Genomic DNA, 27,653 nt, shown 5'->3' on the forward strand with positions numbered 1-27,653 from the left:
CTTTATCTATACGCCAGGAAAACTCTTACGGAATCGGCGTAAAGTGACTGCGTCGGCTCCGCGAACGTTCGTGAATTGGCGTATCTCGCTGATTTACATATTCTCGGCGGAAATCAGCGAGAACGCCCCCAGCGGCCATTTTAAAATTGCAGTTAAAGCGGAGTTCCGGCTACAAATTTAAAAATAAAAACTTTTTAACTACTACAGTTAGTCTGTAAACTAAGGTCCGTTTTGTTAGGTTGTTACAGCATTTAGACACTTTATAAAACAGAAATTTACTGGGGCCATCTTAAGTGTGGGCATCATGAAGCCAGACTGTATGACTTCCTGGATTTCAGCCTCGCACATGCTCAGTGCTGTACAAGCAGTGTAATGGTTTCAGATCAGGTTTCAATAGCAACAGGAGTGTCAGAGGAAGTTACCGCCTCTTATCTATGCAAACCTCCCCTCCCCTCCTCCTTCCAGGAACCAGTAAATATACAAAATAATTTGTTCCTGTGCAGATATATCTACATAACAAGATGATATATATCTCTTGTTATATATGTGGTGTGTATACATATACCAGACATGTGCACTGTCAATAAATTCATTTTGTTAGTGCAGTGATATTCGTGCGGTGATATTAGTGCGGTGACGTTAGTGCGGTGACGTTAGTGCGGTGACATCAGTGCGGTGACATCAGTGCGGTGACATCAGTGCGGTGATGTTAGTGCGGTGACATTCGTGCGGTGACATTAGTGCGGTGACATTAGTGCGGTGACATTAGTGCGGTGACGTTAGTGCGGTGACATTAGTGCGGTGATATTAGTGCGGTGATATTAGTGCGGTGACATCAGTGTGTGACATTAGTGCGGTGATGTTAGTGCGGTGACATCAGTGCGTGACATTAGTGCGTGACATTAGTGCGGTGACGTTAGTGCGGTGACGTTAGTGCGGTGACGTTAGTGCGGTGACATCAGTGCGGTGACGTTAGTGCGGTGACATCAGTGCGGTGATGTTAGTGCGGTGACATCAGTGCGTGACATTAGTGCGGTGACAACATTATGTGCAGAGTGGGGGAGGTACAGATGATCAGGCATACAGAGCGGATCTCTGATTGGTCTGTATGTGAGTACAGTGATCGTAGTACAGCCCCGCCTCCCTGCACTAGAATTGTAACACACAGTGCAGAGCGCGCTGTTTCTATGTACAGGGAGGCGGGGCTGTACTACATTCGGTGCTCTCACATACAGATTTATCAGACAGAGTGAGATCCGCTCTGTCTGTCTGATGATCTGTATCTCCGTGCACCGGAGACAGACGGCAGGCGGGCGGGTGGTGGAGGGAGGAGGACGGGGGCGGTGCTAGGACGGGTGGAGGAGCTAGGACGGGGGAGGAGTTGGAGAGGGAGAAGAGGAAGGACACCACCTCTATGGGCGGCACTGCCCTCCCTCCCTCCCGCCCCCCGAGATGTTTATACACGGCTGCGATGTTCAGCCCAGCCTCCTGGGATTGATGAAACACATATCCCAGGAGGCATAGCAGCGCTGGATGCGGCGGGGGGGGGGGGCATTCTGCCGCGGCGGGGGAATAAGAGACTCACGGATAAAAACGTGAGTTTTTAAAAGACAAAAAAAAACAACATCCCAAATGTATTTAAGGGGGCAGTGTAAAAACGAATGCAAAGAAGTTGTAAAATAGGGTGGAACTCCGCTTTAAGATACAATTACGCCTGTCAGATCTTTGCTGCAAACCGGCTTATCTTGTTTTCTGCATACAGAAAACAGATAAGCCGGCGCAAAGTGTGAGTTATGCCGGCGTATCACTGATACGCCGACATAACTCTTTCTGAATCTGGCCCATTGTGTTTATTTCTTTGAGAGTTGCACTACATCATATTTTGGTATTTAAATTGGAAGAAAGATTAAAAGATAAAGAAGCTGCATACTCAGTAATCGATTCAATCAGCTGCTGAAAGTGCTTTTAAAAAAAAAATCTGAGAGTTTAATATTACTTTAGCAATGAATGTGCATAAGGCACTTGTGTCAATGACTTACACTAGCTATGTCCTGTGATAACCGTAAATATGTCCAACTTTAAATTTTGCTGCTAGAGAGATTCAAATATATCGCCCTACAGATGGCCCTGGGAAACAGTCCTGGCTTCAAATCAGAGCTATAAGGAAATATGGTAAAATGTATGCAATGTTTATTTAATATAATTATATTGCTCTGCTCTGTTTAAGATCAGTGAGCCACTACAGGTAGATGGACTAAAGATGATTTATCAGAAGGCATTACGAAAAACAGAAAAACATAAATTAAATAAAATGTCAGAGGGAATTACTTATATAAGGTTTAAATTGTAAATTAAATAACTACAATTTATTCTGGGTTTCATGAAGTGTACTAAAAATGAACGCGGAAAATGAAAATAAATTGCTTTGGGAACTATTGATCTAGAATACAGGGAATGGCTAAATATTAGGAACCGCTGCTCTAGAATATATAACTATATTTTCTTGCTTTCTGATGGCGGTCAGTAGACTGCTGAAATTTGCACTACTTTCTAGTTTTAGATCCATCACTTGTGCTTCAAAAAGCAATAAGAACACCTCAATATATCATAATCTCTTACTGGAGAGTGGGAAGAAACAAACATTTGAAAGGCGTATGCCCTGTACACACGACCGGTTTTCCTGACATGCCAAAACCCAATGTTTTTCCCAACGTGATTCCTCTCAAGCCTGCCTTGCATACACACATTGAATCAAAAAAACACTCGACCAAAGCGCGGTGACGTCCAACATGTAGGACGGCACTATAAAGGGGTAGAGTTCCATTCAAATGGCGCCACCCTTTGGGCTGCTTTTGCTGATCCTCGTGTTAGTAAAAGTTTGGTGAGAGACGATTCACACTTTTCAGTGCGTTACAGCGTGGCGAATGTGCTATCTCCATTCCGAACGCTAGTTTTACCAGAACGAGCACTCCAGTCTCATACATGATTCTGAGCATGCATGTTTTTTTCCCCTTGGAAAAGCATACACACGAGCAGTTTTCGCGATGAGAAAAAGATTGACGGGAAACACGACGGCAAAAAATAAAGCAGGTTCTAAAAAAAATTTGCGAGCAGTTTTCTCACCAGGAAAAAAATGCTATGGAACATACACACGACCGATTTTCCCGACCAATCTAAAAAATGGCAGTTTTCTCGTTGGGAAAACCGGTCGCGTGTACGAGGCATTAGTTCTACTGTAGTGGCAGGGCTTTGCACTCAAGTCAAAGAAGTCCGGGTTTTAGTGACAGAGGGTCTGTTATGACCCGTACACACGATCCGAATATCGGATGAAAACGATCGTCCGATGAAGGATCGTACGATTTTCGGATCGTGTGTACACTACTTTCGAGAGCCGATCACGACAGTTCATCCGATATTATTCGATCGGACATACACGAAAATTTTCCTCGTACGATGTCAGATCGTATGATTTTTGTTTAGTCAGTACAGTTGTCGTCCGAAAATACAATACAAATACATTACAACACATGACATCACTTCCGATTATTTTTTTCGGTCGTACGAGAATTTTCGTGACTTTAATAACCTATTGCATTTTACTTGCGACTATTAAGCGAAAAAAGTCGTACGATATTCGGATCGTGTGTACGGGCTATAAGGGGTTATCCAGCACACGAAGGACCGTTTTGAAAATAACTAGTAGGGTACACTTTCTGGTACATACTCTTGCAAAAGGCTTAGGTTAGAAACAATAAGGGCTCTTGCACACAGGCACCTGAGCCCACGCATTGTTAATTGGGGCATGCGTCCCACTCCTGGAAAGCCTAGGTGCTGCCTACAGCCACCCACAGACATAAATGGATGTACTTAGGTATACACTGGAGTATACCCAAGTGCCAGCATCTACACTACATTGTCAAAAGTATTGGGACACCTGCCTTTACACGCACACATGAACTTTAATGGCATCCCAGTCTTAGTCCGTAGGGTTCAATATTGAGTTGGCCCACCGTTTTCAGCAATAGCAGCTTCAACTCTTCTGGGAAGGTTATCCACAAGGTTTAGGAGTGTGTCTATGGGAAGTTTTGACCATTCTTCCAAATGCGCATTTCTGAGGTCAGGTACTGATGTTGGACGAGAAGGCCTGGCTCGCAGTTTCTGCTCTAATTCATCCTAAAGGTGTTATATATTGGGTTAAGGTCAGGACTCTTTCTAGGCCAGTCAAGTTCCTTCACCCCAGACTCGCTTATCCATGTCTTTATGGATCTTGCTTTGTGTACAGGTCCAAATCATTTGGAGGGGGGAGTTTGGTGTAGGATTGTTTTTCAGGTTTTGGGCTTAGCACCTTAGTTCCAGTGAAGGGAACTCTTTAAGACATCAGCATACAAAGACATATTGGACAATTTAATTCTGCCAACTTTGTGGGAACAGTTTGGGGATGGCTACTTCCTGTTCCAACATGACTGTGCACAGTGCACAAAGCAAGGTCCATAAAGACATGGATGAGCGAGTTTGGGGTGGAGGAACTTGACTTGCCTGCACAAAATCCTAGCTTCAACCGGATAGAACACCTCTGGGATGAATTAGAGTGGAGATTGCGAGCCAGACCTTCACGTCCAACATCAGTGCCTGACCTCACAAATGCGCTTCTAGAAGAATGGTCAAACATTCCCATAGACACACTCCTAAGCCATGTGGACAGCCTTCCCAGAAGAGTTGAAGCCGTTATAGCTGCAAATGGTGGGACAACTTAACCACTTGCCGACCGCTGCACACCTATATAAGTTGGCACAATGGCAGTGGTGGGCAAATGGGCATACAGGTACGTCCCCCTTTAATTTGCCACTCGCCCGCCGCGTTCTCTGTGACATGCCCGCAGCATTTCCCTGTTCTTCCTAGTGACATGACAGAGATCTTTTTTTCTTCATCGACCATTAGTACAGCAAATGCACCATTTCTAGTTTACAGTGAAATTCCTGACTCTCTCTGGTGCTGGGGAGAGTACTGCAAATCAAACGTTACATCTTACAATTTAAAAAAAAAAAATAACACATTATCTGCAATACAGTTGCAGCACAGATGCAAGATAAAGAACAAGGCATACATCACTACAGGCAAGGTCTGATTAGCATCTGGGGGCTCATAAATCTATGTTTTCTTAACACAGAAGGGGTTATACCATGATATGAACAAATACATAGCGAGCTTACTCAGGAACAAGAGATATTTGACTTTGGAAAAATTTACCAAAATGTCCCTAAAAGCAATACAATTCACTCATATATCCTAATTCCTATAAATATTCTATGGATCACAAAGGTGTCCTATGACTTAGAAAGGAGAAAAATACATAAAAGAATATAGCATTGAAGATAATATATCAATGATTTATTGTTCTGTTCACTTATATATAAAAAAAATGAGGTTATAAGGAAAGTGAATTACCTCAAAGTCATAACTTCGATGTTTGGAAGCTCATGACATATTGAAATCTGGAATAAAAAACAAACATGTACCAACAACAGTAATGGGTATACATACTGACAGCAGCTTAAGTTTTTTGTTACTCTTTTTAACCACTTCATCACTGGGCACTTAAACCCCCTTTGAACGACAATTGCACGGTCATACAACACTGTACCCAAATTATGTTTTTATCATTTTTTCCCCACAAATAGAGCTTTCTTTTGGTGGTATTTGATCATCTCTGCGATTTTAAATTTTTTGCGTTATAAACAAAAAAAGACCGAAAATTTTGAAAAAAAAACACAATATTTTTTACTTTTTGTTATAATAATATCCCATTTTTTTTTTTTTAAATAAATGTTTTCCTTGGTTTAGGCCGATACGTATTCTTCTACATATTTTTGTTAAAAAAAAAAAAATCGCAATAAGCGTATATTGATTGGTTTACGCAAAAGTTATAGCGCCTACAAAATAGGGGATAGATGTATGTTTTTTTTTTTACTAGTAATGGCGGCGATCTGCGATTTTTTTTGTCAGGCCTGCAATATTTCGGCGAACATATCGGACACTTTTGACACAATTTTGGCAGGGAAGGGGTTAACACTAGGGGAAGGGGTTAAATGTATTCCCTGGGTGTGTTCTAACTGTGTGTGGAGGGGGACTGACTGGGGGAGGTGACCGATGCTGTGTCCCTATGTACAAGGGACACAGCATCGGTCTCCTCTCTCCCTGACAGGACGTGGAGCTCTGTGTTTACACACAGAGCTCCACGTCCCTGCTGTCACCGCCGATCGCGGGTACTTGGCGGACATCGCGGCCGCCAGGCAAGCGCATCGGCATCTTAGCGATGCACCGGGCACAGTGTTTCTCCCGCTGCACGCCCCCAGCGGCGCGCACGGGGAATGCACATAAAAGGCAGTTGAGAGCCGCGCTGTGGACGTCTTTCGTCTATAGCGCAGCTCTCAAGTGGTTAAACCTCTCTTTACCTTTTCATCTCCAAGTTATTCCAAAAGCTGACTGGTCTATGCAAAAAAAATTAAAATAAATCACCTTTCCATCTATTAAATCTTCTGCCCTTGTTGTTTTAACTTTGGATAATATATATTTTTTTTCTGCAAGTAAATACCTTATACAGCCCACTTCCTGTTTCTTGTCTGGTCATTAGCCTAGGCGTATGACATCATGCACAGCTCATAAGAGGGACAATGAGAGCTGCAGAGCTGGAGGTGTGTGTGTCTGTATAAATCCAGGAAGTGAACAAGCAGCAGCTTCAGTTGCCAACAGTTAAAATGGATGCAGCCAGACGTAGCGGAGGGAGATTTCTGCAGCATATTTGGCAAGTACAGAATCATAGTATATGTATGTATGTATGTATGTATGCATTTATTGTGAGGGTAGGACCCTGTGCTGTGTGAGAAATTGCTGGTTTATGCCAAATTCTGGAGAAAAAGACACACTAATTGGACAGCTGTGTGTCCAGCTATATAGTTCTGATCTGACATGGCTCAGGGCCCCACCCCACAGACAGGAGGTCTGTGCTGGGAGTCAGGTGACTCCCAAATCTCTGAGAGAAGTCAGAGAGTGGATGCATCTTTGCAGGAGGCAGATGTCATTAAGGACTGGAGAAAGCGAGGTTTGAGCTTGACTCCAGGAAACTGTTCTGAGGGACAGAAATTGCGCAGCAAAACGCTGACAGAAGAAGCTTGGTGTGTGCTTACTGTTGGGAAACGGGTAGTTCTGAGGAGCAGAACTTGGGCCTAAGCTAAAGGCCTGAAACAGCCGGATGGCAAGTGTGTGAAAGCCAGGAGGCTAAACTGTTGAGTTTTGCAAGATACAGGAATGGTGGAACCCCCTGCGAGGGCTACTATTGTATTTGTGAACTTTCGTGTCTTTAAATAAAAGTGGGCTACCAGGCCCTTAAAAAACTCAGTTCTGGATTGGCATACTCACTGGAAAATGCATCTATCGCTGGAGTCTAATAACCTCAATCTTACAATATATATATATTTATTTTCAAAGTGGTTGGAGGGAAGCTTCAGAATGGCAAAGATGTTTTTATTACAAATTATGTGTGCAGACTCCAGTCCCTCTTTAACCACTTGCTGACGGCCGTACGACTTTGTACGGCCGCAGCGCGGCTCCCAATCTCTAACAGGCCGTCTTTTTACGGCCGCCCCTTTGCACGTTCCCCGCGCGCGCTCCCGAGCGCGCAGCGGGGAACTGCTGTGCTGGCCGTGTCCCTTGGACACAGCCAGTCACAGATCGCTGTGAACGGCCAATCGGAGCGGCCGTTTCCTAGGCGATCTGTGCGGCCAATGAGAGATGATCTCATATGTTTACATATGAGATCATCTCTCATTCCCGGCTCTCGCAGACAGCGGTGCTGTCAGGGGAGAGAGAGGAGACGGATCTGTGTCTCTTGTACATAGAGACACAGATCGGTCCCCCCCCCCCCCCCCAGTCACCCCCCTTCCCCCACAGTTAGAACACTAATATTAGGGTACACATTTAACCCCTTCCTCACCCCCTAGTGTTAACCCCTTCCCTGCCAGTCACATTTATACAGTAATTAGTGCATATTTATAGCACTGATTGCAGTATAAATGTGAATGGTGTCAAAAGTGTCCGATGTGTCCGCCATAACGTCGCAGTCCCAATAAAAATCGCAGATCGCCGCCATTTCGAGTAAAAAAAAAAAAAAAAAATAATAATAATTCTGTCCCTTATTTTGTAGGCACTATAACTTTTGCGCAAACCAGTCGCTTATTGCGATTTTTTTTTTTTTTACTAAAAATATGTAGAATACGTATCGGCCTAGACTGAGGATAAAAAAAAAAAACTGAGCTATTTATTATAGCAACAAGTAAAATTTTTTTTTTTTTTTTCAAAATTGTCGCTCTATTTTTGTTTATAGCGCAAAAAATAAAAACCGCAGAGGTGATCAAATACCACCAAAAGAAAGCTCTATTTGTGGGGGAAAAAGGACGTTAATTTTGTTTGGGAGCCACGTCGCACGACCGCGCAATTGTCAGTTAAAGCAACGCAGTGCCGAATCGCAAAAAGTCCTCTGGTCAGGAAGGGGTTTAAGTGCCCAGTAAGGAAGTGGTTAATATCACTTTAAGGGTGGCAGCCCTGAAATGTGTACCCTCAGAAACAAGTAAATAATGTGCAAGTGTATCACTTACTGGTATTTATTACCTTTTAGAGAGAACAGAACTTCACCTGACAATAGGGTTGATTTACTAAAGGCAAATCCACTTTGCACTACAAGTGCACTTGGAAGTGCAGCCGCTGCAGATCTGATGGGAAGATCTGAAATGAGGGGAATCTCTGCTGATTTTTATCATCCGATCATGTGCAAGCAAAAATGCTGTTCTTTATTTTCATTGCATGTCCCCCTCAGATCTACAGTGACTGCACTTCCAAGTGCACTTGTCTTTAGCAAATACCCCCCATAGTCTTTATCTAACTTTATTTCCAGAAGACTGGCACCATCTTTGTTTAGTATTTTTTCAGCGTTAGTATCTACGTCCTGGACTGAAATGCTGGCTCACAGATGTCAATCATTGAAACAATGGTGCCGGCACAATCAGTTTTTTAGCTTACTGTTAGCTTGTGACTTACAAAGTTACATTGTTACAGTCAGATTGATCCCTGTGGCAGAGAGAATTGAGGAAGTGCTTCTTCCTTCTCACGGCCAAATGATTATTAGCCACATTATTCTCCCAGATTATTTTCAAATCATTTGAATGATTGAAGGATTTTTTTTTTAAACTCTACTTTGGCTGTATATTATTACATTAGCCATGTATTCACACAGATTGATGGGTATATTTTAAGTATGAGTGTTTATTTCTTGTTTTGAAGTTTACTAATATGTGAACTATTAAATTAAGCACCGCTATTAAAATTGTAGAACATAAATTAGGGAATCCCCTCTAAATAGAGTCTAATATAGTCCAATGCATTTATAAATATTGTCAGTGTAATAGGTTCACTTCTCAACACAACTATAAAAGTATTTTTTTTTTTTTTTTTTACAAATAATGTATATTTTCAGCTTAGGATAGCTGGCACATCTGCTAAAATAGTTCCACTTCAAGGAATCTATCAAAGACGTGGTAAAACTAGTTCCACTTGGATAAATCTATCAAACATGAAATAAGCCAGGCTATGGATGAAAAATATATACATTTTGCAATGAGTTTTCATGTTTCAGAAAAGAAGTGTGCAATTTTTCTTTCATTTCCTGAAATGATATTCATACAGTCCTCTTTTTCAGTTCAAATCTAATGTGCAGTCTGGATGTTTTTCTGATAAACTATGACATAAGGAAAACCTGATTTTAACCTATAAAAAAACTAGACAACACTTTAGGATATATTTAAGTAAATTTTTTCATTGCAAAGATGTAAGTGAAATATTGACTGCAGAGGGCGGTGAGTGTTGAGAGTTATAGAGATGAAGACAATGGAATGTGCTTATGTAGTTCAGCAGAAAAAGAGACTTCAACCAGGGCTGACAACGCTGCTTGGGATTTCAGTTTAGCAGTGCCAGGGTTGTCACCCCAATGCAGGAAGTTAGAAGCTACTACGATACCAATTCCCTAAGGCCCCTTTCACACTGGGGCGGGAGGCACGGTGGCGGTATAGCGGCGCTAAAAATAGCGGCGCTATACCGTCGGAATTTGCCGCGGGATCCGGCCGCTAGCGGTGCAGTATTAACCCCCGCTAGAGGCCGATAAAGGGTTAATACCGCCCGCAATGCGCCTCTGCAGAGGCGCATTGCGGGCGGTATTGCCGCAGTTTCCCATTGTTTTAAATGGGACGGAGCAGTATACACGCCGCTCCTCTCACCGCTCCAAAGATGCTCCTGGCAGGAGATTTTTTTCTCTCCCGCCAGCGCATCGCCTCAGTGTGAGTTTTTCAGGCGGTATAGCAGCGCTATTTTTAGCGCTGTACCGCCTGAAAAACTCCTCAGTGTGAAAGGGGTCTAAGTCAATAGCTTCTGGACAGAACAACCTCACCCCATCTAGAAACTGGTGGGAGGTTTCTCTGTCAAATTTGTATCATAATATACCGTATTTGCCGGTGTATAAGGCGACCAGGCGTATAAGATGACCCCCTAATTTAATTTTTTTTAGTGGAGACTACCGACTGGATTGATTCCATGTGAAAGGAGCAGATATTTAGAAACCGATTCAGACCCTTGAGGTCTATGATGGGTCTGACGTCTCCGTTTGGCTTTGGTACCGTAAAAAGGTTTGAATAAAAACCTAAGCCGTGTTCTTCCGCAGAGTTATTATGATCACCCTCTGGGATAATAACCGGTCCAGTGCCAGAAATAGTCTTTTTTACTGGATCTTTGGAAACACTCGATCTCAGAAAATATGGTGGAGAAAATTCTTTCAACTCTAGTTTGTAACCTAGAGACACAGTTGAGAGAACCCATCTGTCTTGAATCTCCTCCCGCCAAGTCCCTGAGAACAGTCAAAGCCTTCCCCCCACCCGATCGAGCAGGGGAGTCCCTTCATAATGTGGACTTGGGGCTTTGTTTAGTCGGTTTTCTCCCCCAGGGTTTCTTGTGACCCTGGGCTTGACCCTGAGGTTTCCCTCCAGATCCCGACCGCGGAGGCCGTCGGGACTGCCTAAAGGCAGATGACCCTGGCACTGGAGAGGCAGACCGTTTAAAAGAAGGACGCCTTCTTCTTTTAACTGGCAAAAGAGTACTTTTGCCATTTGAAATTCTTTGGATATATCTGTCCAAATCATCCCTGAATAAGCGTTCCCCATGAAAGGAAAACTCAACCAAAAGTTTTTTTACAAGGTGACTCGGCTGACCAATTTTTTTTTTTTTTTTTCCAATTAAGTTTTTATTGAAAAGTTTTTCATAAACATATATATAAAAAGAAAGAGTCGTACATCAACAGAGAAAACAGGGACATTGCATGAATGTATGATAATACAGGCATAAGACTACATTTACACCACAGCGTAGAAAGATTAAAGTTGCATAGTAAGACATAAAGTACTGTCTGGCGTATTGCGATCACTTCTAGCAACTGACTCTGCCATCTTCCTCACATATATTCGTGGAGAGGGATAAAATAAACAGATGTCGACTTGCAACAGAGAAAAATTAGGTATCAAATAATAAGTAGGGGGGGCTAAAGTAAAAGGGGAATGGGGATAAGAACAAGGACGAGATGGGCCTCTAGTTTTGAGCAAGATATGAAATATTAACAGAGTCAGGGCGTGGCGGGAACCTCTGCTAGCACAAAGTTATCATTAAAGGGGAGTTCCACCCACAATTTCACTTTTTAAATATAAATACCCCTGTAATACACAAGCTTAATGTATTCTAGTAAAGTTAGTCTGTAAACTAAGGTCCGTTCTGTTAGGTTGTTACAGCATTTAGATAGTTTATAATCTAGAAATAGACCGTGGCCATCTTAAGTGTGGACATCATGAAGCCAGACTGTATGACTTCCTGGATTTCAGCTTTGTATATCTTGCACATGCTCAGTGTTGCACAAGCAATGTAATAGGTTTCAGTCAGGTTTGCAAGGACTACTGGGAAACATGATGCCTATCCCAGAAACCCTTGCAAATAGCCTAGGCAAATAAGGAGGAGGAAGTAATGAAGGACTACAAAATAAAGGTATTTACAAGCAACAAATTAAATAAAAATTGTCCATTCTGAACACTATGAGATTAGAGCATGCAGCACAGACAAACATAAAAAAATGGGTGGAACTCCACTTTAATACATTAGTCAACCAAAAATATAAGCTCACTCCTCGTTCCACTCACTCCAAATCTGCCATTTTTTATCAAAACTTCTCCTTTGACCCGTTCTGGAAGCTATTAGAGATTCGTAGACATAATTATTGCGGGTAAAAATGATTACGTCCGACAGGTTAGGGACTGCATTGGACCTCCAGTTCCGGGTGATGAGTGATCTCGCTGCTAGCAACAAATGTGTCACTACAGTACGGAACTGTGGAGGAAAAGAATCAATATTCAAACCCAGAAGGGCCAATGCAGGCCCCGGCCGAGTAAGGAAGCCTGTAAGTGAGGAGATACACCTGAATACACTGTTCCAGAAGCTTAAGTGTTTACACCTCCAAAACACGTGCATGATGTTACCTACCTCTCCACAACCCCTCCAGCAAAGAGGAGAATTATCTTGCGAGAATTTGGACATCCTGTATGGCGTAAGGTACCACCTTAAGGAAATCTTCAAGGCAAGTTCCCAGTGGTTGGTGCATTTGGAGGCTCTATAGACAGAATTAAGAGCGACTTGCCACTGCGAATCCGTAAAGGTACTGCCCAGGTCCTCTTCCCATTTTAGGAAAGGGGGGGACTTGACAAAGGTGCGTCTGTGCTGAAGTAAGTTGTAGAAAAGGGGAATCCCTTTGGTGGGGGGTCTAGAGGAGGTGAAAAACTTCCAAACAGGGTCTGGGAGATAAATCTTGTGATTATTGACAGATTTTAGGAAATGTGATACTTGGCGGAATTTATACACATCTGCCGAGGAGATGTTATATGTAGATTGGAGGGACTGGAAAGAAGACAGCCGGCCTTCACCAAATAGGTGAGATACATGAGTAATACCCTTGTTCCTCCAGTGTCTAAGACTAATATTGGGAATAGCACTCGCTAGGGTTTCGATGGGGACTGGCACCTCCACCATCACATCCCGGGGGTCGGAAATGCTGCCAAGATCCCTCCAGACCTCCAAGGAGGCCCGAATGGATAAAGGAAGCTGGTGCAAAGGAAGGGGTCTCATCCTGTCCAAGTACAGCAGGGAGACCAGGTCCCTAGTGGGGCTCAATGACTTTTCAATACTGCACCAGGGGACCACCGGAGGGTCTGTAAACCATGACCTAATTTGGTTTAAGAGGGATGCTCGGTAGTAATCACGTATGTCCGTGAAACCCATCCCACCCACCGATCTATGTCTGGTTAGCAATGTCTTGGAACACCTGGGTTTACGGGAGCTCCACACATAGGTCTTGAGTATAGAATTTAAAGATCTAAGATGGGGAGGTTTTATAGGGATAGGGAGTGTGCGAAAAACATATAGAATCTGAGGCAGCAACAACATCTTAAAGGCAGCAAGACGGCCAGACCAGGAGAGTTCTGCTTTGGACAGGTGAAATGCCTCCTTAGTAAGTTTCTCTTTAAGTATTGAGTAATTGGCGTCCGCTAATCCATAGGGGTCTGCTGTGATCTGGAGACCTAGGTAAGATATGCTTTTCTTAGTCCATGCATAGGGGAATGCGCCTTCCAGATAGACCTGGGCGGAGGTTGGGAGGTGCATAGGCAGAATGGTTGACTTGGAGGAGTTGACATTATAGTAGGAGATATTACTAAAAGACTATAGAACTTCCTGGACGTGGGGGAGCGAATTAGACGGGGATGTAATGGATAGAATGATGTCATCAGCAAACAAATTAATCTTGTGATGTGCATCGTGGATAGAGAAACCTGTGATAAGAGGATGGGCTCTAATCTTTTCGGCCAGTGGTTCAATCAGAAGATTGAAGATGGAGGGGGAGAGGGGGCACCCCTGGCGTGTCCCATTGGAGATACTAAAAGGTCGGGAGAGGCAGTTAGAAGTAAATAAACAAGTGGGTGACTAAAGCGCTAGCCAACAGTGAAAATTAAAAGTGACCAGTGAAAAACAAAATGCTGCTCAAATCTAAAATGTGCTAACAACAAATAAAGTTAGAAGTAAAGACCTGGGCCGAGGGGTTGGAGTAGAGGGCTAGAATGGCTGACATAATAGGACCCTGGAACCCAAATTTAGTTAGAGTGTGGGACATATAGGTCCAGTGGACCCTGTCGAACGCCTTCTCCGCGTCCAAAGAGAGGAGCAGAGAAGGCGTCCGAGAGGCCCAAGCATGCTGCACCACCCCAATAATCCTGCGAGTGGCGTCTGACGCCTGCCTACCCGCAGTGAAGCCGGATTGGTCCGGATTGATTAATGATGGTATGACAGTTAGAAGTCTATGGGCTAAGAGTTTGGCATATAGTTTAACGTCAGTGTTTAAAAGGGATATAGGGCGGAAGTTGGAGGGCACATCAGGAGGTTTGCCAGGTTTGGGGATAGTTACAATATAGGCGGTTAGCATCTCAGGTGGGAAGTTTGCAGAGGACATGGCCTGTGAGAACACTGAGTTCAATGTAGGGGCAAGGATCCCACTAAACGTTCTATAATAGTCGTTTGGTAGGCCATCGGGACCGGGCGACTTCCCCAAGGGCATCTTGGAGATCATTTTCTGAATTTCTGCATCTGTAATGGGGGCGTTTAAGGCTTGTAGTTGAGTAGGTGACAGGGTAGGGAGGTTCAGATCCGCCAGAAATTTCTGAATGTCATGATCTGAGGGCTGCGGGGTGTTGCTATCATCTTTTATGTTGTATAGGGCCGAGTAGTAGTCAGCGAAGGAATTGGCAATGTCTCTCGGGTCGTACATCTTATTATTATTAGTTGGGCTACGGATAAAGGGTATTTTTGTACGTGTCCTCTGGTCCTTTAGTCGACGTGCCAGAAATTTGCCCGCCTTATTTCCAGAGGAGTAGTACGTCAGCTTCAGGGCATTGACAAATTTACTATGGGATTATAAGAGTAGGCGCCTTAGTTCACATCTGAGACTAACCAATTTGTTGGACAGATCCAGAGCAGGCGAGGCCTTGTTCTGCACTTCCAGAGATCTAATCTCTTTCAGGAGAAGATCAATCTTTAAGGTTCTCTGGCGTTTTAAATTTGAGCTAATTTGTAGTAGAATGCCCCTGATAAAGGCCTTGTGGGCACACCACAGGACCGACAGATCAGATACCGATCCAGTGTTCAACTCAAAGAATTCTTTCAGATGCTTTGTGATGTTATTCACCTGGGCCTGCGTCTGAAATACTCCAGCATTGGCCCTCCATATGTAAGCGGGGCTGGGGGTCAACTCCTCCACCATCGAGATAGAGACAGGTGCATGGTCTGACCACGAGATGTCGTGAATAGTGGAGGAGGTGACCGCCCGGAGCAGTGCCCTATCAACAAGTATCATGTCAATGCGGGAGTAAGAGTTGTGCCTGGTAGAGTGGAAGGAGTAATCTCGTTCATTAGAGTGCTGACACCTCCAAACATCATAATAGTCCTCCCTTATGAGGGCAGGATGCAGTGAGGGGAGAGGGCGTTTGGATTTAGAAGTAGTGTCAACACTATAATCAACCGTCATATTATAATCACCACATATAATGACATTACCCTTTTTAACAGTCATCAGCTTTTTAAAGACCTTAACAAACCTGACCTGGTTGACATTTGGGGCATAGAGATTTACGATTGTGTAAGTGCGGTTATTAAATTCCCCCACAAGGATCACAAATCTACCAGCTGGGTCAGATACCACTTCTCCAAGCTTGAAAGTCACTGAGTCTCTGATGATCGTGATGACCCCCCCTATGCTTCCTATTTGGGGCAGAAGCGAAAAACATATGGGGGAAGTTCCTATGTTTGAAGCAAGGGGGTTTGGATGCGAGAAAATGGGATTCTTGTACACACAAGATGTCCGCCTGAAGCTTCTGGGCCTCCTTCCACAATGTCGATCTCTTAGCAGGGTGATTCAACCCGTGGACATTAAAGGAAATTACGTTAAGCACCATGGTAGGGGGGGTAATGAAGAAACAGTACCTCAGGGTGGAGAGGCTGGCGTAGGATAGATGAAATCCAAGGTGTCGTTTCTGGGGGCGGAGGTCTCGCACATCCTGGACAGTGGGGTGAAGTCCATCTCTCGGTAAGGGGTGAAGAAAAACAAAAAGATAAATGAAAAATGAAAATAAACATAGCCACTAGAACCTGTGGCGTTCAAGCAACAAAACAGTTCGATTGAAACTATCATAAGTAGTAAAAAGGGAGATTCAACGTCGAATCCGAGAGCAGGAGTGCTGCTCATTTAACACAGAGGGGGAAACATCAAAGTCAGTAGGTACTTGGTAGCACATTGTTGAAATCGTAACCGAGGCACTTAGGAGGACCTTTTTTTGCCCTTTTTCTTATGGGACACCAGGTGCCATGAATCCTGCGTGGTGACTTTGGAGGTCGAGGGCGGATCACCCTCCACCTGCTCCGGGACAATGTTCCAGGAACGAAGGAGAGCAAGGCCCTCGGAGAGGTTGTTGATCACGGAGGAGTGGTTCTCTCTTGTGACAGTAAGTTTGGCAGGGTAGCCCCATCTGTACACGATGTCGTGGTTGCGCAGGGCCTTAGTAACTGGCAAAAGGGACCTGCGTCTCCGCATTGTAAATTGGGAGAGGTCAGCAAATAGTTGGATAGAAGCATACTGAGCGGGTGGATTTTTGTTTTTCCTGAAAGACATCATAAAGCGTTCCTTTATTTGAAAAAAATGAACCCGCATCAGAACATCCCGTGGGATGGTATCAGGGAGATGCGATGGCTTGGGCAGGCAGTGTATTCTGTCAATTGCTAGATCTGCGTCCGACATTTCAGGGACAAGCGACCTCATGAGGTCCTGGGCATATTGCTGCAATTGTTGAGGGAGGACAGATTCAGGGACACCACGGATCTTGACGTTATTCCTCCTGGATCTGTCCTCCAGGTCAGAGACCTTTGCCTTGAGCCATGTCAGTTCATCAGCTTGGTCATTGTGGGCATCCACCAGGGAGTTGTAAGAGGAGGCAAACTCCCCCATCTTATGTTCCACATGATCCACCCTGCCCCCCAGCTCCTGAACATCAGCTTTGAAGCCTCTCATACACTCCATCATGTCGGTGTGGAGGGAGCTGCGGAGGGACACCAACATGTCTTTCAGCAGGGTGTCTGATAGAGGCTTATCAGTGGTGGGAAAAGAGTTAATGGCCTCCGCAAGTTCCCTGGTGTCGTTCAGGGAGTCCTGTGAAATTACTATCTTCCCGCCGGAGCACTCAGGGGAAAGCCGCGGCTTAGACTTGGCTGGGCTGCGCACCAGTGGTGTGGAAGCCTCCGGGGTACCTGTGCGCCTCTCCTGGCTGTAGGTAAGGGCTTGTCGGGGGGAAAAGCTAGAGCCGCTGGAGGAGGAGGATGGCGAGGCGCCGTCGGCGCCATCTTGGGCCGGGCCGCGTGGGGTCGGAGGAAAGAAATGGGAAAGTTTCTGTACCTGCGGCGAGGTTTTTCATTTGTGGGCCATCCCGGGAGACTGGGCGATCCGGTGTAGCTTTCCTGGTGGGTTAGGGTCGTTGTCGGTGCCTCGGTGCGTTGATTTCCCTACGATTGGCACGGAGCTCTCTGCCTAGACGTCCATGCAGAAGCCCGGTAGCCACGCCCCCCCCGCTGACCAATTTTTTAACCACAGGAGTCTATGCATATGCACCAACAGAAGCATAAGGTGCGAGGCCTGATGAATAGAATCCTTAATAGTGTCAACCGCAAAACATAATGCCTTTGGTAGTTCAGCTAAGTCCCGTGCTTGCTGAACAGGAATAGCTTTGAGAACATGCTTCATCTGATCCTTCAGGGTTAGACAAACGCCTATTGCTGCTACCGCAGGCTGAGCTACAGCACCTGCCACAGAAAAAGAGGTTTCTAATAAAGTTTCCAACCTTTTATCCATTGGATCTTTAAACATCTGTACATTGTTCACCGGACAAGTTAGACTCTTATTCACACAGGAGATAGCAGCGTCAACTGCTGGAACACTCCATTAGTTGTTAAATTTTTCCTCCATGGGATAAAGTGAGGAGAACTTTTTAGGAGGAAGAAAATGCTTATCTGGATGATCCCAATCCTGATAGATAAGCTCCTCTAGTAAAGGATGGGCAGGGACAGAACAAATAGAATGAGGAGCCTTCAAAGAACACAAGGAAGAAACAGGCCTCCCTGCTGGCTCTGTTAAAGGCAATTTAAATACCGCACGGACCATTTCAGTAAGGGACTGCACCATTAATCTTTCAGATTGTGAGGCTGAAAAGGGTTCCTCTACTGTTGACTCCTCAGAGGCAGAAACATCAGAGTGTCCTTCCTCCTGATCCCCTGAGAGTAAGTTGATATCCTCCGGATATTGCTACTCTGCCGTTAGGGAGCCAGAGGGGGGATAGGGGGGATCTGCCGCGCTTCTTCCCAGGAAGAGAAGATGCGATCAGTGCTGTCAACCTCTCTTCCAAGGCTGAAGCAAAAACCTCCTCTGTAAAATAAACAGGAGCAGGTGACATGAGGGCAGCTGCAGCACCTAACAGCCCCGATGGCTCACCCTGGGCAACTACATCTGACTTAACAGGGGGGGATGGAACTGTGGAGACATGACCAAGATCCTCAGAGCCTGATGGTGAAACCTTTGGCTTCTTAGGAAGCTTAGTCCCAAAACTCTTGGAAGGCATAGTCCTAAGCACACAAAAGCATCTACTGCTGAGCAATAGTCCAGCCAGAAATTCTGCTAATAAAGTTCAGCCTGATGCTGAGCAGAAAGTGTCTGTGGAATACCTGTATACACCAATCAAAATGCCTATCATGAATGCTGCTGTGAACCTCCGTGATTCAGATTGCTTCTGACACAGAGGCTTTAATGGACTAGGGTCGCTTTGCGCCTGCGTGGACACGCAACTGCCGCTAAGTCCCGCCCCTTTCTTTCTCCTTCCAAAATACAGAATTCCTGCGCACACGTGCATGCGTCAGCGCCGCTCTGGGTCATGGCGTGGGAGGAGAGGAGGAGGGAGAGAGCACTGAGGCTCGCTGTAAGCCGCTCAAGGAGCGGAATCGCCGGAGCATACTTTCCATCCACCAGCCAGCCCAACAGGATGACCGTGAGTAGTAGCTAACAGCGGTGATTGTTACAAACAAAAACTAAAAAGAAAACTGAGGTACTGCCTGGATGGGAGGGGTCTTCCTGTCTTGGATTTGCCAGTGTCCATCACCTATAGGTAGGCCTATAACCCACATAGTTATTACTATGGCACTCTGTGTCCCGTAATGTACGAAAAAGAAAAGTGAATTGCTTAAACTAAAAGATCTGCTCTACATTTTACTGATATCTAGACAAACATCAGGATACAAGTTTTCTTTCAGTCATTACTTACATCTGTAAGGCGGCTTCCCCTAAAACAAAAAAGAAAAGAAACGAAAAAAAGAAAATCAAGCCTTGAATGCCACATTTTTTTCAAAAAAATAAAAAAAGCACAATACTCCAACAGTACAAGTACAGTCCTAATCCAGCCTATAGGGGGTTACCGTGCAAGCAGTGTAAGCCACATTTTCGGGAAGAATGCTGTAAACCAGGGATCTCCAAACTATGGACCTCCAGTTGTTGGGGAACTACACATCCCATGAGGCATTGTAAAACTCTTGACATTTACAGACATGACTAGGCATGATGGGAATTGTAGTTCCTGAACAACTGGAGGGCCATAGCTTGGAGACCCCTGCTGTAAACAGTGGAGCAGGCCACAACCATGGGCAAGAGGAAAGTAATCACATAGGTGACATAAAGTTGAAGTAGAGAACTGGGGAGTTATTTTAACCAACCATGAACGTTAGTCAAAAACGACAGCATATTCTTGCACTGCTCTATACTTTATTGATTATTTTGTAGCATGCTCATAACTAGGAAGGGATTGATTCAGCTCCTTGGCTCAGTGCTGGGTCGTAGCTGTCACTGACAGCCAGGGGGGTGCCAAAATGTACACCTGCCTGCTGGAATCACCAGTACTGAACGCCACTTTAAATTGCATCTTGGATACACAGATGTACTATAGAACTGCATGATTAATCGTCAAGAATCATCACGATTTTTTTAACTGTTGCGATCTTGACAAAGTATTTCCCGATTCTTTTTATGCAGAGAATTCTCTCTGCTCTGTTGAAGCCACAGCCATCAAAAGAAAGGAACAAAAAATCCGGGCAGTCTGCCAAATATCGCAACATTCTTTAGCAGTGGAACCAAGTCTAAACATTGTAACAATTGGTCCTTTACATCAAATGAATAGACTTCTGTGTGTAAATGAGGAAAGTTTAACCACTAAAACTTTTTCTGTCATTTTTTTTTTTGCTAGAAAATTATTTAGAACCACCAAACACATATATATATATATATATATATATATATATATATATATATATATATATATATATATATATATATATATATATATATATATATATATATATATATATATATTTTTTTTTTTTATAGTAGAGACCCTAGAGAATAAAATGGTGGTTGTTGCAATATTTTATGTCACACTGTATTTGCGCAGCGGTCTTTCAAATGCAATTTTTTGGAAAAAAATTACTTTAATGAATAAGAAATAAATAAAAAATGACCAGTAAAGTTAGCCCAATTTTTTTGTATAATGGTAAATATTTTACGCAGCGAGAATCGTGATCTTTATTCTAAGCAAAAAAAATTGTGATTCTCATTTTGGCCAGAATCGTGCAGCTCCCTCTTGAAATGACAAACAGGATTTAAGACGTTAACAGATTTAGCCATGCATATGTATAACCAAATATGACCGATCTGCACAATATGTGAAGGCAGCAGAAGTGTTTTTACACAAACTGGATTTTCCATTCTGCCCATTAGGCATTAGCTGTTTTTTCAACCCACACAGTGGTGATTATAGGCATATTTAGGATGCCTATATCAACCATCATACTGTATGTATTGCTGCTTTAAAGATGAATTCTAGGTTAGAATAAAAAATTAACCCTTGATGTCTTGCTTCCCCCACACTGCAAGATAACTGCACATTTTGGTCCTGGGGTAATCTAAACAGCAGTTTTAATTACATCATCCCTCTATAGTCTGGCAGCCAGCACTCTCCTCTTCTCTCCAAGACTCCGGATTGTGAGCAGACCATTGACACCCTCACTAACAATACAGGACTTCTGGCCCTGCATTGTGCGTGATGATATCAGAGTGCTTGCAACTAAAAGGAGCAGCAAGGAGAAGCAGCTTGTGGGGACAAGTCATGAAAATCAGAAATAGCCTGAAGAAACAAGGTTTAAGATAAGTAAAAATGCTGTTTATGCTCTCCCTTGCAGTGCGGGGAGAGCCCCGAAGCAAGGGTAACTTTAGATTTTCATTGCAAGTTCAGCGATAAGTACAGACGTTGGCAACTGCCCAGATTTTTTGTTTCAAAAAATATTGTTATGCGCATACCCCTATACCAATAAAAGTCATTGTAAAGTCTCAGTTTTTCTCTCCACCCCCCCATAAAAGTAATGAACAAGTTATTCTTACCTGCTCTGTGCAGTAGTTTTGCACAGGGCAGCCCCAATCCTTCTCAGCTCTCCTGGCCCCCTCCCTCCTGTTGAGTACCCCCACAGCAAACAGCTTGCTATGGGAACACCCGAGCCAAAGCTCCCTGTGTCCATCCAGACCCAGAGCTGCAGTTTGGTCCCACCCCCACTCTCCCCTGACTGATTTTTATAACAGCTTACCTGTAAAATGCTTTTCTTGGAGTACACCACGGGACACAGAGCCCAAGTCATTACATAGCAACGGCGGATCCAGGGGGGGGGGCAACAGGGCAATTGCCCCCCCCCCCCCCCCCCCTGAGGCAATCATGTCACATTGGCTTTAAAAAAAAAAAGTTTTTTTTTTTTTTACTATTTTTTTTTAAACTGCTTTGTGGCAACAGCGGATCCAGGGGGGGGCAACATGGCAATTGCTCCCCCCCCCCGAGGCAATCATGTCACATTGGCTTTTAAACTGCTTTGCGGTGCCTACAGCTCCCGCTGCTGAGTCTCTAACTCTCTCCCTCTCTCATCACCAGGGCTGGTAGGCTGCCTGTCCTGAGGCTGCTTTTAGCTGGAGCTGACTGCAGCACTCCCCTCTCTCCTGCGTGTATGACATCGGGCATCTCTGGCTGTGTGTGAGAGCTGGATCTGTGTTCGGCTGTGCTGCCTGTGCTAGACCTGCTCGTGTGATAGTAGATGGAGATGGAAGACTGATTGAATCAGTGTTTTGTCTATCACACAAGCCCGTCTAGGGTGGGACTTTGCTAGAGCCGAACACAGACCTACAGCTCCTGTTTGTTCCATGACACACGTCGGGAGAGGAGATACCTGCTGTGTGTGATCGAGGCAATGCCATGGTGAGTGCCATGCACAGTGTGGCTGCATTAATAGACAAAAGTGGGGCTGCATTCATATACAAAAGTGGGACTGCATGTATATACAAAAGTGGGACTGCATTCATATACAAAAGTGGGACTGCATTCATAGACAAAAGTGGGACTGCATTCATAGACACAAGTGGGGCTGCATTCATAGACACAAGTGGGGCTGCATTTATAGACAAAAGTGGGGCTGCATTCATAGACGCAAGCGGGACTGCATTCATAGACACAAGTGGGGCTGCATTGATATACAAAAGTGGGGCTGCATTGATATACAAAAGTGGGGCTACATTGATATACAAAAGTGGGGCTGCATTGATATACAAAAGTGGGGCTGCATTGATATACAAAAGTGGGGCTGCATTGATATACAAAAGTGGGTCTGCATTGATATACAAAAGTGGATCTGCATTGATATACAAAAGTGGGTCTGCATTGATATACAAAAGTGGGTCTGCATTAATATACAAAAGTGGGACTGAATTTATACACAAAGGTGGGGCTGCGTTCATATGCACAGTGAGGCTGCAATGGTGGGCACTGATGAGGCTGCATTGATCTCTTGTACCATGTGTTCAGTCTCTGACCATCCCTTGTACCATGCCTGCAGTCTCTGACCATCTCTTGTACCATGTCTGCAGTCTCTGACCATCTCTTGTACCATGTCTGCAGTCTCTGACCATCTCTTGTACCATGTCTGCAGTCTCTGACCATCTCTTGTACCATGTCTGCAGTCTCTGACCATCTCTTGTACCATGTCTGCAGTCCCTGACAATCGTCTACAAACTATGGGATAGATTTATGGCATTTATATTTAAATATTTTTTACTAGTAATGGCGGCGATCATTGATTTTTTAGCGGTACTGCAACATTGCAGCGGACACATCGGACACCTAATTGAGTTCTGTAAGCAACACCTTATTTTCTGGCAGTGCCCCTCCCGAGACTAGACTCTGGATCCGCCCTTGTTACATAGTGGGTTGTATAGTTCACCTCAGGTGATTGGACACTGGCACAACCAATGAAGACACGTTCACCTCTATATAACCCCTCCCATAAGGGAAGTACCTCAGTTTTGTAGCAAAGCAGTAAGTATCCCAGAAGAGGGGTGGGACCTCGGTGTCCCGTGGTGTACTCCAAGAAAGGGATTTTACAGGTAAGCTGTTATAAAAATCTTATTTTCTTTATCGTACACCACGGGACACAGAGCCCAAGTCATTACATAGTGGGACGTCCCAGAGCAATGCTCAATATGAGGGGACAGAGACACAGATCAAGCAGACCGCCATCGGACTAGAGGGCCTATACCGCTGCCTGCAGCACACTACGCCCAAAGGCGGCATCCTCATGTCCTCTGGCATCTATTTGGTAGAATTTGGTAAATGTATGGACTGAAGACCAAGTTGCAGCCTCAGGCCCCATACACACAAGAGGATCGCTGGTATTTATCCGCGGATCAGTTCCAGCGGATAGATCCTGTGGTGTGTACGGCCCAGCAGATATTTTTCCGTGGATATTTTTTGGGCCGATGGATTTCCAGCGGATAAAAATTTCTTAGCATGCTAAGAAATCTATCCGCTGGAATCCTGTCCAGCGGATTGATCCGGTGGTCTGTACAGACTCACCGGATCAATCCGTCCGATCCCCTCCCTCGCATGCGTCGTAATGATTCGACGCATGCGTGGGAAGTCTTTACCTTCCAGCGTCGTGCACGTCGCCGCGTCATCATCGCGGCGACGGCGCGACACGTCACCGTGGATGGATTCCGCGCGGATTTCGATCTGATGGTTAGTACAACCATCAGATCAAAATCCGCCAGAGGATTTATCCGCGGGAACGGTCCGGAGGACCGTTTCCAGCGGATAATCCTCTCGTGTGTACGGGGCCTTACAGATCTGAGACATCGAAGCCTGATGATGCACTGCCCAGGAGGCACTTATTGCCCCGGTCAAGTGCGCCTTAATAGGAAAAGGAGGAATTTTATTACTTAAACCATAAGTTTGAATGATCACTTGTCTAATCCATTTAGAAATGGTCAATTTCGAAGCTGCCTGGCCCTTTTTGGGACCATCTGGCAGAATAAACGTATCAGAGCAGTTACTTGCAGATAAACCTTCATTGTTCTCACTACATCCAGAGAGTGCAATAATTTTTCCCCCGCTGACTGCGGTTCAGGAAAAAAGGAAGGCAAAACAATATCTTGATTTAAATTGAATGGCGAGACCACTTTAGGAAGAAAAGTAGGATGGGGCCGTAATACAATTTTGTCTTTGTGACAAACTAAATAAGGCTCTTTACAACAAAGAGCTGCCAATTCAGAAACTCTCCTAGCAGATGAGATAGCAACCAAAATGCCGATTTCCGACTCCATGGAATATGACGAATAGGTTCAAAGGGCTGTTTTTGCAAGCCTGACAAAACTAGATTAAAATCCCATGGGCACAAGGGAGGTTTGACTGGCGGATTTACCCGCCAAACTCCCTGAATAAATGCCCGAACTAGGGAATGGGATGCCAACAGTCTCTGAAAAAAAAACTGACAGGGCCAAGATTTGACCCTTAATAGTACTGAGGGCCAATCTCATATCTACCCCTAGTTGACAGAAGGCCAGATCCTACCAATGAAAAACTTTTCAGGGTTCCACCCCCTGGATTCAAACATATGCCTTCCAGACTCTATGATAAATTATTCTGGAGGCCGGCTTCCTAGTATTAATGATAGTAGAAAGAACTGGACCCGAGAGCCCATGTTTCTTCAGCATATATGTTTCAACAGTCAGACTGTCAAATTTAGCTTTCGTAAAGAAGGATGGAACACTGGACCTTGTGAAAGCAGGTCTTGGCGAAGTGGGAGAATCCAAGGCTCCCCCTCTGCCATCCTTATGATCTTGGTGTACCAGGACCACCAAGAGAACTGGTATTCCTTCTTCTTTGATTTTGCAAAGAAGTCTCTGCAAGAGTTGAATTGGAGGGAATGCATAGATTAGGGAAAACTGATCCCCCGGGAATCATTAATGCATCTGTCCCAAAGGGATAGAGGATCTTTTGACCTCGATACGAAGTTGTCAAATTTCCTGTTGAACCTGGAGGCGAACAGGTCTACCGCCGGGTCCCCCATTTCTGGCATATATCCTGAAAAATGTCGGGGTGGAGAGACCACTATCCTGGCAACAATTGCTGGCCGCTCAGGGAATCCGCTTGCCAATTCTCCACTCCTGGAATGAAGATTGCAGAAATTCAAGGAACATGAGCTTCTGCCCATGTTAAAATCTTGTTCACCTCTCTCTGAGCATCCCGACTCCGAGTGCCCCCTTGGTGATTGATGTAAGCTACCGCAGTAGCATTGTTGGATTGAACCCGAACCGGGTGGCCATGTAACTTGCGTGTCCAGGTTCTGAGGGCTAGATAAACTGCTTGAATCTCCAAAATATTGATGGGTAAGCCTTTTTCGGACTTGACCTCTTCCAGGATTGCCCTCCAGCCCAACAGGTTGGCATCCGTAGATACCACCTTCCAAGGGTGGACACCAGTGATCGAATTGTTTCCATTCTGAAATGACGAATGTTTAGAAACTGATTCAGAGCCTTTAGAACCAGAATGGGTCTGACGTCTCCGTTTGGCTTCGGAACCACAAAAAGATTTGAATAGAGCCCTGTGCCTTGTTCCCTTAGGGGAACCTCTTTGATTACCCCTTGGGACAGCAAGTTATCCAGTGCTTGGTAGAAGGGTTTTCTTTTTAATGGATCTTTGGAGACATTTGAGTTTATAGGAACCAATAAAAGGTGGAATTTCCCGGAATTCTATCTTGTACCTTCAGGATACTGTGGAAATTACCCATTTGTCCCAGATCTCTGTCTGCCAAGCTGCTGAAAACTGCCGAAGCCGTCCCCCCATTCGGCCGAGCGGGGAGCCCCTCCATGAGGAAGCTTTGGGGGTTCTGTTTACCGGTTCTTTGTATCCACAGTCTTTTGTGACTCTGGGTCTGATTCTGAGATTTCAGTTTTGTGGTTGATTGAGAATGCTGTCGCCACTGCCTAGAAGCAGAGGTCCCTGGAACCGGGGAGGAGGACCTCTTAAAACATAAGGCTTTAGGCAGGTTCTCCCAAAGCTTAAGCTGATCTGGAGGAAGATGCTTGAGCCCTTGTTTCACCTGTTCCTTTAGTAACTGACACATACCAACAGCCGCCACAGCAGGTTGGGTAACAGCGCCCGCCATCACAAAGGAAGATTTAAGTAAAGACTAATTTTCAGAAAAATCTTTAAACACCTGTACATTGTCTACTGGACAGGTTAGGTTTTTATTTACACAAAAAATGGCTGTGTCTACCGCCGTTTTTTAGTAAACTTTTCCTCCATAGGATAGAGAACCTCAAATTTTCTAGGAGCAAAGAAATGCTTGTCTGGATGCTGCCAGTCAGCATAAATAAGTTTTTCCCAATAAAGGATGAACTGGAAAGGAGCATGCAGCTTGAGGTGATTTAGTTAACCCCTCAGAGGGTAACATGAATGTGGAACGTACTGCTTCAGCATAACACTGCACTTGCAACTTTTGAGCTTGTGAGGCAGAAAAAGGTTCCTCTGATCCACTCGATTCATCCGACTGCTCAGTATCTTTATCCTCTAATGCCCTGTACACACGATCAGTTTGTCTGATGAAAACGAACCGATGGATTTTTTCATCAGATATCCGATGAAGCTGACTTTCATTAGTCTTGCCTACACACCATCGGTTAAAAATCTGATCGTGTCCAACGCGGTGACGTAAAACACAACGACGTGCAGAGGAAAAATTAAGTTCAATGCTTCCGAGCATGCGTCGACTTGATTCTGAGCATGCATGGATTTTTGACCGATGGATTTCCCCACAGACGATCATTTTTTACTATCGTTTTTTTAACCATACGAAGAATTTAAAACAGGTTCTTTTTTTTTTCACCGATGGGAAAAAAAACTGATGGAGCCCACACACTATCGGTTCGTCCGATGAAAACAGTCTATCGGTCCGTTTTCATCATACGAACCGATCGTGTGTACAGTGTATTTGAGTGCCACATCATCCTCATTGTCCCCATCAGACTT

The 27,653-nt window shown here is 44.6% G+C and overlaps 1 protein-coding gene across 2 annotated transcripts in view; it reads right to left on the reverse strand.

Annotated features, from left to right (window-relative positions):
- CFAP410 (cilia and flagella associated protein 410) overlaps positions 1 to 27,653 on the reverse strand; it is a 132,377-nt gene that overhangs the window by 47,578 nt on the left and 57,146 nt on the right. For both annotated transcript variants that reach the window (XM_040357185.1, XM_040357184.1), the window contains exons 3-4: positions 19,533 to 19,551; positions 5,446 to 5,492 (exon numbers count right to left, since the gene is read on the reverse strand). In XM_040357185.1, the coding sequence (XP_040213119.1) occupies positions 5,446 to 5,492; positions 19,533 to 19,551 (66 nt within the window). The remainder of the gene's footprint in view (positions 1 to 5,445; positions 5,493 to 19,532; positions 19,552 to 27,653) is intronic.

The sequence above is a fragment of the Rana temporaria genome, chromosome 6 (genome assembly GCF_905171775.1).
Source record: "Rana temporaria chromosome 6, aRanTem1.1, whole genome shotgun sequence".
Classification (NCBI taxonomy): domain Eukaryota; kingdom Metazoa; phylum Chordata; class Amphibia; order Anura; family Ranidae; genus Rana; species Rana temporaria.